Source organism: Mercenaria mercenaria, chromosome 6 (genome assembly GCF_021730395.1).
Source record: "Mercenaria mercenaria strain notata chromosome 6, MADL_Memer_1, whole genome shotgun sequence".
Taxonomy (NCBI): Eukaryota; Metazoa; Mollusca; class Bivalvia; order Venerida; family Veneridae; genus Mercenaria; species Mercenaria mercenaria.
In genome coordinates, this window is record NC_069366.1 from 79,934,301 (window position 1) to 79,949,187 (window position 14,887).

The 14,887-nt window shown below is 37.0% G+C and overlaps 1 protein-coding gene across 2 annotated transcripts; it reads right to left on the reverse strand.

Annotated features, from left to right (window-relative positions):
* Positions 1-8,316: 8,316 nt before the first annotated feature.
* On the reverse strand, positions 8,317-14,304 carry LOC123548425 (kelch-like protein 24). 2 transcript variants are annotated; one of them, XM_045335683.2, is made up of 4 exons: positions 14,141-14,304; positions 12,531-12,721; positions 10,855-10,990; positions 8,317-10,327 (listed from the first exon to the last, which is right to left on the reverse strand). In XM_045335683.2, the coding sequence occupies exons 2-4, from the start codon at positions 12,648-12,650 to the stop codon at positions 8,721-8,723; spliced, it is 1,863 nt and encodes a 620-aa protein (XP_045191618.2). In that variant the 5' UTR covers positions 12,651-12,721; positions 14,141-14,304; the 3' UTR covers positions 8,317-8,720. The 2 variants fall into 2 exon arrangements, with proteins under 2 accessions (XP_045191618.2, XP_045191617.2); XM_045335682.2 differs by having other exon boundaries at positions 14,031-14,304.
* Between the last annotated feature and the right edge of the window lie 583 nt (positions 14,305-14,887).

Below are 14,887 nucleotides of genomic sequence, written 5' to 3' on the forward strand. Positions count from 1 at the left end.
TATTTAATCGTCTAAAAGCGAGTTCCCAAGTTCATTGCCGTTAAATCTCCACTGTACTTCATATTTTCTGGTCCTTCGGGTTTACGGTCCTCTTAGGTTGGTGCTAGGTGGCGTTACAAGGTCGGGTAAAAAATGAAGTGTGCAGATAATACAGTATCATGTTCGTGTTACGTATTTCCCTACTTCCGACATCTTGTTCGCAAAATGTATTTCACTGGACAATTTAAATCCGCCATGCTTTTTAAGTCAAAAAACATATCCCGACGTCCAACTGGTGTCGGCCGTCTTCAGTTCGAGTTGTTCAGGAACAAATTTCCTGTAAAAGTGAATACCGTTTGAACATAAACATAAAGTGAATGTCTGCCGTATCTATTTATACATATTTCATTAAATTACATTTTACATTGTTAAAAGATTAAGTTGACTTATAGGCACTTTTTTTTATTTATAATTAATCCCCCGCCACGACTGGTGGGGGTTATAGGAATAGTCTCCGTCCGTCCGTCCTTCCGCCTGTCCGTCCGTAATACTTCGTGTCCGCTCTGTATCTCCTCAACCCCTTGAAGGATTTTCATGAAACTTGAGACACATGATCACCTCATCAAGACGATGTGCAGAACCCATGCGTCAGCCATGTCGGCTCAAGGTCAAGGTCACAACTCGAGGTCAAATGTTTGAGCCTTCAATTTTGTGTCCGCTCTATATGTCCTAAACCCATTGAAGGATAATCATGAAACTTGGGTCAAATGATCACTTTATCAAGATAATGTGCAGAACTTATGAGTCAACCATGTCGTCTTAAGGTCAAGGTCACAAGTCAAGGTAAAATGTTTGGGCATTCCATTCTGTGTCCGCTCTGTATCTCCTAAGCCCCTTGGAGGATAATCATAAAACTTGGGTCAAATGATCACCTCATCAAGACGATGTGCAGAACTCATGAGTCGGCCATGTTGGCTCAAGGTCAAGGTCACAACTCGAGGTCAAAGGTTTGAGCCTTCAATTTTGTTTCCGCTATATACGTCCTAAAACCATTGAAGGATAATCATGAAACTTGGGTCAAATGATCACTTTATCAAGATGATGTGCAGAACTGATGAGTCAACCATATCGGCTTTAGGTCAAGGTCACAAGTCAAGGTCAAATGTTTGAGCCTTCCATTTTGTGTCCGCTCTGTATCTTCTAAACCCCTTGAAGGATTTTCATGAAACTTGGGTCAAATGATCACCTCATCAAGACGATGTGCAGAACCCATGAGTCAGCTATGTCGGCTCAAGGTCAAGGTCACAACTCAAGGGCAAAGGTTTGAGCCTTCCATTTCGTGTCCGCTCTGTATCTTCTAAACCCCATTGGAGGATAATCATGAAACTTGGGTCAAATGATCACTTTATCAAGACGATGTGCAGAACTTATGAGTCAGCCATGTTGGCTCAAGGTCAAGCTCTCAACTCGAGGTCAAAGGTTTTGTGTCCGCTCTATATCTCATAAACCAATCGAAGGATAATCATGAAACTTGGGTCAAATGATCACCTTATCAAGACTCTTGGTCAAATGTTTGAGCCTTCAATTTTGCGTCCGCTCTGTATCTCCTAAACCCTTCAAGGAATTTCAAGAAACTTGGGTCAAATGATCACCTTATCAAGACGATGTGCAGAACCCAGGAGTCAGCCATGTCAGCTCAAGGTCAAGGTCACAACTCGAGGTTAAAGGTTTGAGCTTTCAATTTTGTGTCCGCTCTATATGTCCTAAACCTATTGAAGGATAATCATGAAACTTATGTCAAATGACCACTTTATCAAGATGACGTGCAGAACTTATGAGCCAACCATGTCGGTTTAAGGTCAAGGTCAAATGTTTAAGCATTCCATTTTGTGTCCGCTCTGTATCTCCTAAACCCCTTGAAGGATTGGCTGTAATATTCCAGTAATCAAGACAATGTGCAGAATTCAAAATACACCCCTGCCAGCTTAAGGTCAAGGTCACAACTCGACTGTTTAATGCTTCCACCCAGTACCATAAACCCTTTCAATATTCATAACAATGGGGGGTATATAGCCGTCTTTCAAACTGCTTTGTTATCGCTGTAATTGTATTATGAATGCGCATGTCACTATAACAAACAGTTTCTTATCATATCTTATCTTATCTAATATCCCTAGTGACTGGTCTTAGTTTTCAATTTACTGTAAAGCAATCCACATAACCGAATAATAGATCGTAGATTTATTGTTTCGGTTATTGAACGTGCAACTTCGGGGCATTTCTATTGCTATGCACCTCTTACATATTTGTGAGGGATGGTACTTCCATGGATTTTAACCTTTAGCTTGCTGGCGGCAAGTGGTTTTGCCTTTGCAACCAGTGCAGACCAAGATCAGCCTGCACTGTTCGCTAAACAGTCAGTAAATTTTCAGTGAACACCCCTTTGAATAAGAAGTGGCTCTGCCAAAATTTAATGATGGACCAGTCCATTTTAGAAATATACCAAGGTAAATGTTAAATTAAAATGAATCTTCAAACGTCCGAATTTCGAAATGGTCATAGATATCTTGAAATTTGAATATCAATATCTCCAAATATTGGAAAACGGATATTTTATATAATTTAATACGTGTTTGAATTTCTTAAATAAATACAGCTCCACAGTAATAGCGTAATATTGGATTTAATTTTAAATCTCATGTTTAACTTCCATTTAAAATGCTTTTCAACTCTTAAAATTAATGACTTTTATAATAAGGAAATTCAACTTGGCCTTGGTGCTTCCGCCACTTTCCTAATCTGTTATTAATCCGGATATTGTACATAACTATACCCAAGCAAAATATTTAGACGAAGCAGACGGATTAAATCGCACCCATAGAAAATAGTTTGACGCACATTAAAGATTTGAGTAAGGTCAGACATGCAGTTAATGACATAATTAAGCAGTAATACATTTCTTATACGGATTTTCCGATTTTTACACGAAACAGACAGAGTAATGTATCAGTATATGATTTATTAGCCCCTAACGTTAACACCAGATGGGACTACAGGATTGCCCTCCGTCGACCGTCCGTCTGTCTGCAAATCTGTATCCTGCTATTACTCAAAAAGTATTCATGCTAGGTTCATAAAACTTAGTATGTAAATAGAGGGCAATATGTAGCCTATGCACGTACAGGAGTTATGCTTGTAGGTCAAAGGTCAAGGTCATGTTGAATGTCAAGTAAAAATTGATTCCGCTCCATAACTTTTATTTGCATTGATGGATTATCTTAGTGCCAAACAGAAATGTTCTCCATGATGAGACAATGTCTCAATACATTACCTATGCTTGTTGGTCAAAGGTCAAGGTCACTATTGAAAGTCTTCCACCGGTAGGGGACTTCGGTGTTGACACTGCAATATTTGGTCGCTTGTTTATACTATTTTATTCAGTCAATTTAAAGAAAGGAGAGCGATTGCCCAACTGAATTTAATCTTGCTATAATCATCACCATACGACATTAAGTGAAGTCGCGAAAACATGGGACAAATATCATCCAATCAAGAATCTGACCATCAAGCATAGGGGCAATCCGGGTAAGTACGGACTGACGGGTAAGAACGGACAAACCTATTCAGGTTGCTTTTAAGTGCTTACTCTGACATCTATTATCAAAGGGACGATGCCTACGCCTCAACGCTCCTTTTGGTACTTTGATTTCCAAATAACCTTAACTCTGTCGAAGAGTTATCTCCATTTAACGCATGCGTGAAAACTCGACCTTCACTTCCTCTTCCGTCACGTCAAAACTTTGAAAGCGGCAAAATTTAAATTGTATAGAGAAAACATCAATTAAAGGTTTGTATATTTTCTTTGTCATTTGAAATACACGCTAAAACGCTCAAATAACTATTAAACTTTGTTTGTTTTGTAAAATCAGGTCGAAAAATACTAAATTAGTGAAGATTTATAAGTAAACAAAAAGTGTCCGAACTTTCTCTACTATTTTTAATGTAAAAAAACTACGGACACTATGATTTCTTTTCATCAGTCATTGCAGATACATGTATACGTCGAGTGTTTGTAACGAATTACAATGTATAAAGATAGCTTAATTATTACATAAATCTTTAAATACATTACAATTACAATAATTACAACATAGTTTCACTGCACATGTGTTTATTGTACTATCAATCAACTAGGATGTGCATTAGTAGTAGAAATAGAGAAGCAGTATTGGTGAACAGGCCAGCAGTTGCTGTAGTGGTAGTAGTACTTGTATTATTGCAACCAGTTGTTATTCTAATAGAAGCACTGTAAGTATTTCATCAACGACTGCTTTTGATAGCAGTAATAGTGGTAGTGGTAGTGGTAGTAGTAGTAGTATTTTCACATCCAGCATGTTCATTGTAATCCTCGTCTTTCAGAATGCCGAAGAAGTATGTATATACAAAAAGAGGGAAGACACAAAACTACAGAGAGTGGGACCTTGAAAAAGCAGTGAAAGCTGTTCAAGATAACAGCATGTCTATACGGAAAGCATCTACCATGTATGGCGTTCCAAAAAGCACCATAGGTGACCGCATAAGCGGTAAACATGAGTTACATGTTCCTAACGGCCGCCCTCCGCATATTCCGAGAGATGTAGAAAGAAAAATTGTTGATGCGGTAAAAATGGCGGCAAGGAGAGGAATTGGATTAACCAGGAAGCAGGTTCTTGCTAGAACAAACGTTCTTTGCAGAAGAATGAAGATTGGATCGGGATACACCAACTTTACAGCAGGAAAGGACTGGTGGGAAGGAGTGAAGCGCAGGCATCCGGATGTAGTCATCAGAAAACCAGAAAAGCTGACAAGTACACGCGCACGTATGATGAATAGAGAAGTAATTAACAGTTATTTTAATGACTTAGGTACAATTGTTGAAGGTCTCAATCTTGAAGGGAATCCAAGGGTAATATGGAACTGTGATGAGATGGGAAAGAATTTCGAACATGATCCTGTGCGCGTTGTTGCTGAGAAGGGAGAGAAAAACTGTTTGAGCAGAACGAGTTCAAAATCAACAAACATCACAGTTATGGCATGCGTAAACGCTTCTGGGAGAAGAATGCCACCCATGTTTGTTGTGAAGGGAAAAACTTCAAGATCCCTTTATGGATTCAATACTTCCGCTGCCCCAATTGGTACACGTTGGGCTTGGCAAAAGAACGGATGGATGGACGATAACCTAGGAGAACGTTGGTTTAATGAAGTATTTTTAGAGTTTTGTGGTTCCGAGAGGCCCCAACTTCTCATTTTGGACGGCCATTCATCTCATGAAACTCTTGGGATCCTTATGAGAGCTATGGAAGAGAATATTCATATTTTAGCTCTTCCACCGCATACAACCCATGCCCTTCAGCCGTTAGATAAGGCTGTTTTTGGTCCGCTTAATAGAGCGTATAATGACGTGTGTTCAAGTTTCCTACAGGAAAGTCCATTGAACCAGATAAATAAGTGGACTTTTCCAGCATTGTTTTCTACATCATGGGATAAAGCAGTAACCAGTTCAAATATCAAGAGTGGTTTCAGATCATGTGGCATATTTCCTTTAAACAGAAATGCTATCCCCGATCAAATGTTCGGTCCAAGTGAACCAACTGACAAACCACTGACTGACATTGAGCAAACCAGCCTTTCGGTGTCTGACAAGTTAGATCAGCTGAAAGGTCGGAAAACAGAGAAATCTGAAGTTTCCAACTCGGAATTACAACTAAAGAACCAGTTATTGGATACGGAAACTTCCCACGGCCTGACTGAAGAAGCATCAGAAGAGATGTTCACTGCCTCCGCTATTCCATTGCCTGATGACTCTACAAAGACAACATCTGACCCTTTTCTTTCTGTGGCATTTATTGAAACTCCATCAGTATCATTTGAATGTATAACAAACGACAACAGTACAAGGTCTATCCGGGCAGAGAACGATGAAGCGTGTGCAGATGAAGTTCTTGATATAAGCGACCCGGCTCAACTATTCCAGCTGATATCAGACGGTAATATAGTGGCTGATCCGCTCACAGATATAAATGGAGATGAGTTCTTCGTACACAGCAGTTTCTGTGGTGAAGCCAGTAGTTACCCTGAAAAGAAAGAAAAAAGCTTATTCGAAGAAATAAAGGAAACCTACGTCCCAAAACCAGTTAGCATTCCAGTAAAAAAGAATAAAAATAGAAAATCTATTACTCACCATCGCTTGCTGACCAGTGCAGATGTTATAAATGAAAAATTACGTATAGAAAACGAAAAAACTGAAAAAGAAAAAAGAAAAAAAGAGAGGAAAGAAAAAAGTAGGCCACCTACTAAGAGGGTTAAAAAGGAAAAGGAAACATAGTCTGCATACATATGTAGTTAAATGAAGTAGAAGATGAAAAACGTAGCACAGCTAGCTAGTAACTAAACTGAATTTCATTGTCTTGAAAGTAAATTGGGCTATATATAGTGCATAGTTGTAGCAGTGTTTCGGTGTAAATTCTTTGATAACGTTTCTATAACTGTTTACGATTTATCCTAGGTGATGAGGAAAGTCATAATTTATGCCGTTCAAGCTGTAGGAATGCATCACCATGGAAACCGGGCATTGACTGTTGGCGAAGGCTATATTGCAAAACCGGAACCAGATAATCGTTATGATGAAAACGCTATAGCAATATTGCAGTACCCTGATTCCAAGGACACTGTAGCATACTTACGTCGATCAGATGCAGTTGCTGTAGCTGAACTTTTTCGAAAAAACTTTGTACAATCACCCTTGATGTTGAAGCCTAAATTTGAACCGACGTACAAAAAAGGAGTTGGTCCTTCCCAAAGATGTAACATTGGCTTCTTCTGCAATGATGGTCGCATACAAGATGCTTCTAAGATTTTAAATGCAAATGGGTTAATGTTCAAAGTTATATAGAGTTAGTTTCATATATATAGAGAGAAGTAAAGACAAAATACTTTATAAAAAAATCTCATACTGATTGCAAATCTTCATAAATTAACTAGAAAAGTTTTAAAGCTGTGTTGTAAAAATATGTTTCAGATCATTATTAAGATATAATTGTTTATTTGTTTAATTATCATGTTCGTAAATTGAAATTACAATTAAATTTCCTTATGAATTACATGAAATAATATCTGTAACGAATGAAATAGATCTTCAATGTATTTATTGTTAAGGTGAAAAGAAAATTGTTCAACGCTTTTTTAAAAAGCTCGAAGTGTCCGTACTTTCCCTACTATTTAATGGTGTCCGTAGTTTTTCTTTTTTGTGTCCGAACTTTCCCTGCCGTGTCCGTACTTTGCCGTTTTTGCCACTTTACTTTAAGACGTCATATTTTATATCTTGGACCAACCAAATGGAAGGAGTAAACGGTAAAACGCGCGTGAATATATTTCCGAATGAACCGGAAAAGAGTTTGTAATCATTCTTTTCATTTACTTGCGTGTAGCTAGATCTTGATCTCCCGTTGTAAAATTCGTCCGTACTTACCCGGATTGCCCCTATTGTCCCTGGTAAAAAATACGAAAAGTTGAAAAAAGAAAAGTGGAATATAATATTTTAAAACAATGTTCAAGTCTTGTCCTAAATTGCCAAAACGCAGGTTAGGTTAGCAAAAACGTGAAAACGTCAAAGTAAGAATAATCTAGAACATGTTTACTTATGTTTGTCAATAAAATGTGAGAAATACAGTTACTATAAAAATAAAAAGGCTTAAAATTTTACATCCATTGTTACACCTGTATATCCCTTAAAGAACTGAAAATATTTATGATACCGCTTTATTGGACTTAATCTTGACATAGACATATTTCCCCTGTTATTTTGATTATAAATGTATGTTTGGTTGTTGTTGTTTTTATAGCTGAAATCAAAAGTGCTTTAAGTAAAAATCTACAAACTTATTTGTTAACTTGGGGTTTACGGTGTACAAACAGAATACATGTTATATGGCGCCTCGTACGACCATGCAGACAGTAGTTCCAGTTTTTTCATAAACTAGCTGTTCCAGAACCATATGGGACCTATAAAATTCAGATAGTTTAACATTTCCTTGGCAACACTTAAAGCGACTGCAGTTGCATTTTCGTTTATAGTATTCGAACTGCCTCAATTAACTATAAAGCGACTGTAGTTGTCTTTGAAGACGAACCTCGGGGCATGTACAATATTGTATACATCAGTGCTGAAAATCATGTTTTATTGGCCATGGTGTACGAGTTTGTTAAAACTAAACATAAATGATAACCATAAATAAGACCTAAATGCCTGGCAGTCTTTATTATGATTTTTGATATCTGAGAAAGTAACATAAAGCATCATAAATATACAATTTATTGCTTCTGCGAAAATATAATGTACAATTAAACAAATAAACATACAGACATAAATACCTATCTTCAAAATATGGAGATTCTTGATTAAAAAAACAGTCAAATATAAATTATCCTTTGCAACCGATGAATATCAAGCTCGAAGGAAAAGCAGAGTAACCAAAAGTATGGACATGTAATAACTAGAAATAAAACACTGCCCAGCAGCTTGAGACAACAAAACAAATTTTAATAAGAATCAAGTAAAGCATAGTTGAAAGCACGTGGTATATAATCACATAACCATGTAACTATCTTATTGATCCACAACCACCTTAATGATATAAGAAATGCAGAAAACAGCTCCCAAGAAAACACAATATCGCTGTACAGTTTCAAAACGTTAAAACATTTTAAACAACGCCTATACCGTTCTGTAGGTATTCTTTCCTTAAAGATATTTTGGCACAACCAAAACACCATCTTGCAGACGGCATTTCAATCTGCGAAACAATTTTGGAATTTGTCGGGTCTACTATCATAGCATCTCTTAGAATTGTATTATCAGGTGTCTTCCCGCCGACAAGCAGCAGATTCCCTCTGTGTTGTATAGTTTCGAAGTGGTGTTGATTGAAACCTGTAATTCTTCCAACTACTTTAGCCAGAACATGTTCTTTATCCGAAACCGATGTTGAAACGACAGATTTCGGCGATGAAGGCGAAGGAAGTAAAGGGGATTCTCTGGGTAACGGGGGAACCTCTAAATTTTCATCTTCGGCTTCGAAGGAAAATGATAGCTCCGAGAGAGACTGAATGACCTTCCGCGGCGTCACGGATGTGTCAAATGTCATTATTCTGCCGTCTGGTAAAACAATGTAAACAATTTTGTCTACGATAACTGATCTTGTCAGACGGCAAGCAAACGGGAGCTCGCCAATGATTGTAGCATTGCTAGTGCGTGCATCAAAACACTGTACTCGATCAGAATCTTTGTCGTTTTCAGTGATTCCGCCGAACAGAAAGATATTTTCGCCGACAACAGCAGACGACATTGAACGAATTCCAAGAATGAGTTCCCCTGCCTGTTTCCATTTCTTTGATCTAATATCGAATTCTTCTATATTAGTCATAGCGGGTGCTGTGCCATCTCGTCCGCCAAATACGAATACGGAATTTGTCAGTGCGACCATGGCATGACCACAGCGTCCATTGGCCATGACGTCACAAGTTTTCCACTTATTCTTTTCTCCTTTATACACAGACATGCCCTTAAGTTTTAACCAGCCTCCAGATACGTAAATATCCGGCCCGTAAGCACAGACGGCAAACTCATACCCGGGATCATACGGCATTGATGGTAAATAATACCACTGTTCTTGCTGGAAACTGTAGCAGACGACTTCTTTTGTCGTCTGAAATCGTGGAACTGTTTTCAAAAGACCACCAACAATTACCAGTGTATCGTTCCTGTCACTCATTTTTCGATGAGTAAATCGTTTCGAAGTAAAATGCGATCTTTTCGCCGGACACATATGATATCTAAAAGCCTCTTGCACACTTCTGTTCGCTTCTATATCAAGCACTAAATCCTCCCGGAGGAGTGTAAACAAATAGTCCGGTGTCACGAGAGGCAGACGAAGCACTTGCAATATCTTGCCGAGCTGAGAATGCCGGGAAGGTTCAAAGTTCACCCAAGACATCACTGCTTCGCAAACGCTTTCTTCGTTCGGTACGGAAAGCTCGTCACTTCTAATAAGATCTATAAGTTCGTCTGCGTCGAGTTTCTGAAACTCGTCAGATGTGGAAATGTCTGTGAACAATTCCATAAGTGTTAGCTGGGCGAGTTCTACTAGATTTTTACAGTTATGCGCTCTTGCAATCTTCCAAATACCAATGCAGTTTTCTTTGGACACTTGTGTAAGTAGGAAGTCTTCACAACGTTCTTGCAGACACGGAATTTGCAGCATTGAAGACGCACGAAAAATTCGTTCTGCATTTGTGTGATCGACTACTTCCACCCCTGAAATGAAGAAAGTAAGACCACTAAACGGACGGAGTTAAATTGTGTTAAACATGAGTAATAAGTAAATAAAGGGCGTGCCAAAATTAATGATAAAAAAAGTTCAATATTTGCACATGAAAAATGATATCTACAAATATGCATTGTCACTGAATGCATTGACACGCACTGATCAACATTTGGTCGGGAAAGAAATCACTTAAAAATGTATAGAAATGTGTCCACTGGACTTATACGATCACTAAAAACAGCAGGCAATCCATAAATGGCTTTTCAGTAAAAATCTAATAGAAACATGATCATAACCTGGAGGAGTATGGTCCCTTTTAAAACGTATTTCTTTCCGTACATAATCAGTTATCATTTGTAAAAGACTGAGTCAGTTCCCAGAGTGGTAATGAACGTCGAGTGCAACACACATAACATGTTTGGGACGTACGGACGGACAAGGATAACTGTCAAGAACAATTCTGTATGCCACCCTTTCGCACCGAAGTGTACGCATAAGTCATTTGCAATTTTCCTACCTGTGTACATAAATCTGAGCAGACGATCAAATATTTCTGGTTCAATGTCATACAATGTAACAATGCCTCCCCTTGTCTCGATCATATCGTGGTTAAACATCGCCTCAAAATACGATGACATGGCACACAGAATTACCTGAAATGATTTCGATACTGATATAAGTAAAAATGTAAGTTGTATTTGACTAACACAGTGTATAATATTAACTCATACTTGTTTTGATTACTGTATCTCATTAGTGTCAATAAAACAGTCTTACCAATGATCGTTCGATACATTTTACACAGTCTTATACTCTATACTGAGAAAATAATTCCATAATTAAAAGGTTAATAATTTAATGTCACGCAAGTCAAAGTCTTGTGCATAAAAGTAAGGCGACAGTTACAACGTCCGGCGTTACAAATTGGCAAGACATTGCTGGAAGAAACATTTGTAAAGTCAGCAGGGTATAGGTGTACAGGTTGCAATCCGACTTTCATCTCCGAGGTTATAAAATGGTTTGGAGTTTGGACACCGGACTAAGAATGTAACCTTGTCATGCTGGAGCCTATAAACAACTAAATACATGTATATGCTGGGATCGTAGAACCTCTCTCACCTTCAGCTTTATCACCTGAAACACCGTTTCGAAATCCAAAAACCAGTCACCGAACGACGTACAGGCCAAATAATGATCCTGTGGAACATGTGGGTGGACATTAGAAAGTTCTTAGTTTGGAAATTCTCCTATTATTTGTACTATAATTGTTGTAATCTATGCAAAATGCGGTTCACACGTAAGTTCATATACAAATAAATTAATTTCAAATAAAAATGCATTTTAAGTCAAAACTACTCAACTGTTACGCCATTGGGTGTATACTTTACTTCAACTAAGATATATGCTCTTTACAAAATAACAAAACAAGACGTAAATGCGCATCGTGATACAGCAAAAATAAACTCTTTGTACTGTCGGGTAGAAGGTTGTGCACTCAGTGTGAAGAAGCTGAATGTGCGCAGGTAAAGAAGGAGATATTTAAGTCATACGCTCGAAATAGTATATGTCGTGCGCACGACTTATAAAATATAAAATATTAATTTTTTAATTCGTCGCCCAAGACTCCTGTAAGTACAGTTAGCCATATGGGTGAAATTTATATTTATAACCAATAATTGGTGTATTGATATAATATACTAAATTAAAAGATGATTAAAAGATTACAAAATATCTTTCTAGGAAAAATAAGCGTGCTACCCCGTTCTCAAACTGTGTCTGGTTACAGGAGCCATTCTCAGTTATAACATTGCGTGTACCTTCGTGTTTCATTGAAAAACACAAAGGAAGTATTCCAAGTTGATAATTATTAGAAAAACAATGTACAACGAAATACTATTTACACAGTAAAGAGATTTAGTTTTTCTACAAACTGCTATATTTCTTTGAATTTTCCATAAACCCATTCCAAACCGGTGGAAAGCTACCCTGTTCTCTGATCATAGTGTAGGGCCTACATACCATGATAATACATTGGTAGCAAACGTCGTTAATATTTCATGCGTTTTTTTTTACATGACCTCGCTTCAGTTTTAAATACAAACGGAGATATATTTTCTCGAGAAAGACGATTAAGTAACACATTTTACCGAATGACCTTTTTTTGGCGTAAGGGCTCACACATATTTTACTTACCTTATGACACGGGAAAACCTTCCCATCTACAATAATCGTGACGTCGGCGTGATTTCCTGACGACAACATATTCTCAAGCCCGACAGTGAGCGTGTCCACAAATTTTAACTTTGCCTCCATAACCGAATAGTGGCGGGAGTTGCAACTTTGGAAGTCTTACATTGTTTTAATGAATTTACAACAGGAGAGGTCTGAAAAAGCAAGTGAAGTTATGTTTCACATATTTTTCCAGGTATTTTCTTGAAGCCTAAAATTTGATCATTACAGCGTGGCAATTTAATATTTTCTTTCGCATAATACTAGTATGCTCAGAATTTATGAAATGATCTTACGAACTCTTAATTGATAAACTGTTTCAGGTAAATATGTGTATATCTGCGCTGTATCAAAAAGTTTGATATCAAACAAAATTGACAGTAAATTTTCGCTTAATACACCAACAGGAATAGGCATATAGATCTAACGTTAACTTTTTGCATTGGCAATAAAATAGAGGCATAATAATAACTAGGTTGTGCATGAACGTTTGAGTTTATAGATAAAAAATAATGAAAATTATAAAACGGCAACGGTGTTAAAATCGAAATAAACGATCGATTTTTATTAGCTTAAGAAGTAAATATAAACATATATAGACATGTATATTAATATAAGTTTATACTATTTTATTTTAGGTCGATTGTGAAGATCACTCTCAACACCTCATACTTGATGGAATGAGGTATGAAGACATGCCAGTTTCCCTTTCCATGCTGAGCGCAAAGCAAGGGAGCTACTGTACCATATTAATTTTCATACCAAGAACCTTTAAATAGTAATCGTCGACTGTCCGAATTTCATTCTTTTATTCTTAATGAAAAATAAAATGTTTTTGTATAAATTTAACAAAAGTTTTGAGCCAGATAGTCTGGTTATTTAAAGAACAATTATATTAAATCGAACTCTATGCTACTGTATATATATATATGCTATATGAACGTCATAGATTTCGACCCCTTTCCACAGTCGCGAGTGTAACACTACCAGGTACCAGATGAGGTGTATGATTCCCCGAAGCCTTTTTGTCACCATTAATAATCATTTCAAAATAAGGACAATTTATGGAAAATAGGCATTTGATACATTTGAATTCTTTAAATACTTTAAACCCTGAACGATCGGTTTCATTTGAATGCATAATAAACAGGCTGCATTTATAAACTGAGATGGTTAATGATAAACTCTGCCTGACCTCAAATGACAGGTGTAGAAAAGCTTTGTTTGTGTTACATGAAATAAGCTTATTCAGCAATAGCAGATTGTGCAGAGGACAGATTTTAACAGACAAAGTCTCTCTATATATATGTATACGTTCGTGAAAATAGTAGCTCCATATGGAAGCATATAGAACAGTAGCCTAGATCCAAGTTACTAGCAAATATCGATTACTTTGACAGCTTGATGTTTACATTCGATAAAAATAAATAAATTAAACAGGGAAAATAAAAAGAAATATCTTACCTTACATTTATGAACCAGCGAATGTAGACATATATCTAAACTTAACAGCTGAAGTGAACAGGTATATCTAATCATTTTAGCATATATTTCACTGAGAAGTGCTATTTTACCTGCTATAAACGTGACAGTACAAAGCGAACATTTCACCCCAAACGACAGTGTGAATGACTCGTAAAAATATCCTGTTAAATACTTTGTTGAAATTGGTCTATTTACAATTCGACCTAATGTTTTGTATACATTTCAATTTGATACGCAATGAGACAGCCAAGCGTGTCACTGAAGAGTTGAAACGGGCGACAACCCTTTGGCAAAAAGCATAAATTACTATATGCATGTGATTTCAGCTGATAAATCCATGAATTTTATAAACTATGCATCTGTAAAATTTGATTACATCAGGATTAAGATCAACCATTTTGTTACACCGCTGTCTATTAACCTACGTTCGCATTAATTTCTCTTATGTATACACGATGTAGTATAGATCTATAGGCCTATATATTAATGCTACCGCATTAAGCTGATTTCGTTGTAAGCTGTCACATCTTAATTAGAAACCATTTTTTTTACTTGACCAAAAGTTAGTAAAAAATCGGTACTTTTATGAACATGAATCATACACGCACATTCACTGAAAGATACTGTAAAATGTATTTCAAAATTGTATGTAGGGCCGGGCTATTCCACGCTGTAGGTCATGAATTTGAAACACTGCACCAGACAACAATCCGCCATGAGTGTTTATTTTAAGAATATCGTAAATGTTAATACATAGACCGTTTCCTGTTAATATATTTAAAAAAACATGTCATTTCTATATCTGAGATAAATACATGAAAAATGTAGAGCCCTTT

Excerpts from the sequence above, each read along its gene's own strand:
- LOC123548425 (XM_045335683.2), bottom strand. The coding sequence starts at position 12,650 with ATGGAGGCAAAGTTAAAATTTGTGGACACGCTCACTGTCGGGCTTGAG. Across the intron at positions 10,991-12,530 it reads AGGTTTTCCCGTGTCATAAG|GTAATTCTGTGTGCCATGTC; the intron begins GTAAGTAAAATA and ends AAATCATTTCAG. Across the intron at positions 10,328-10,854 it reads GCTCAGATTTATGTACACAG|GGGTGGAAGTAGTCGATCAC; the intron begins GTAGGAAAATTG and ends TCTTCATTTCAG.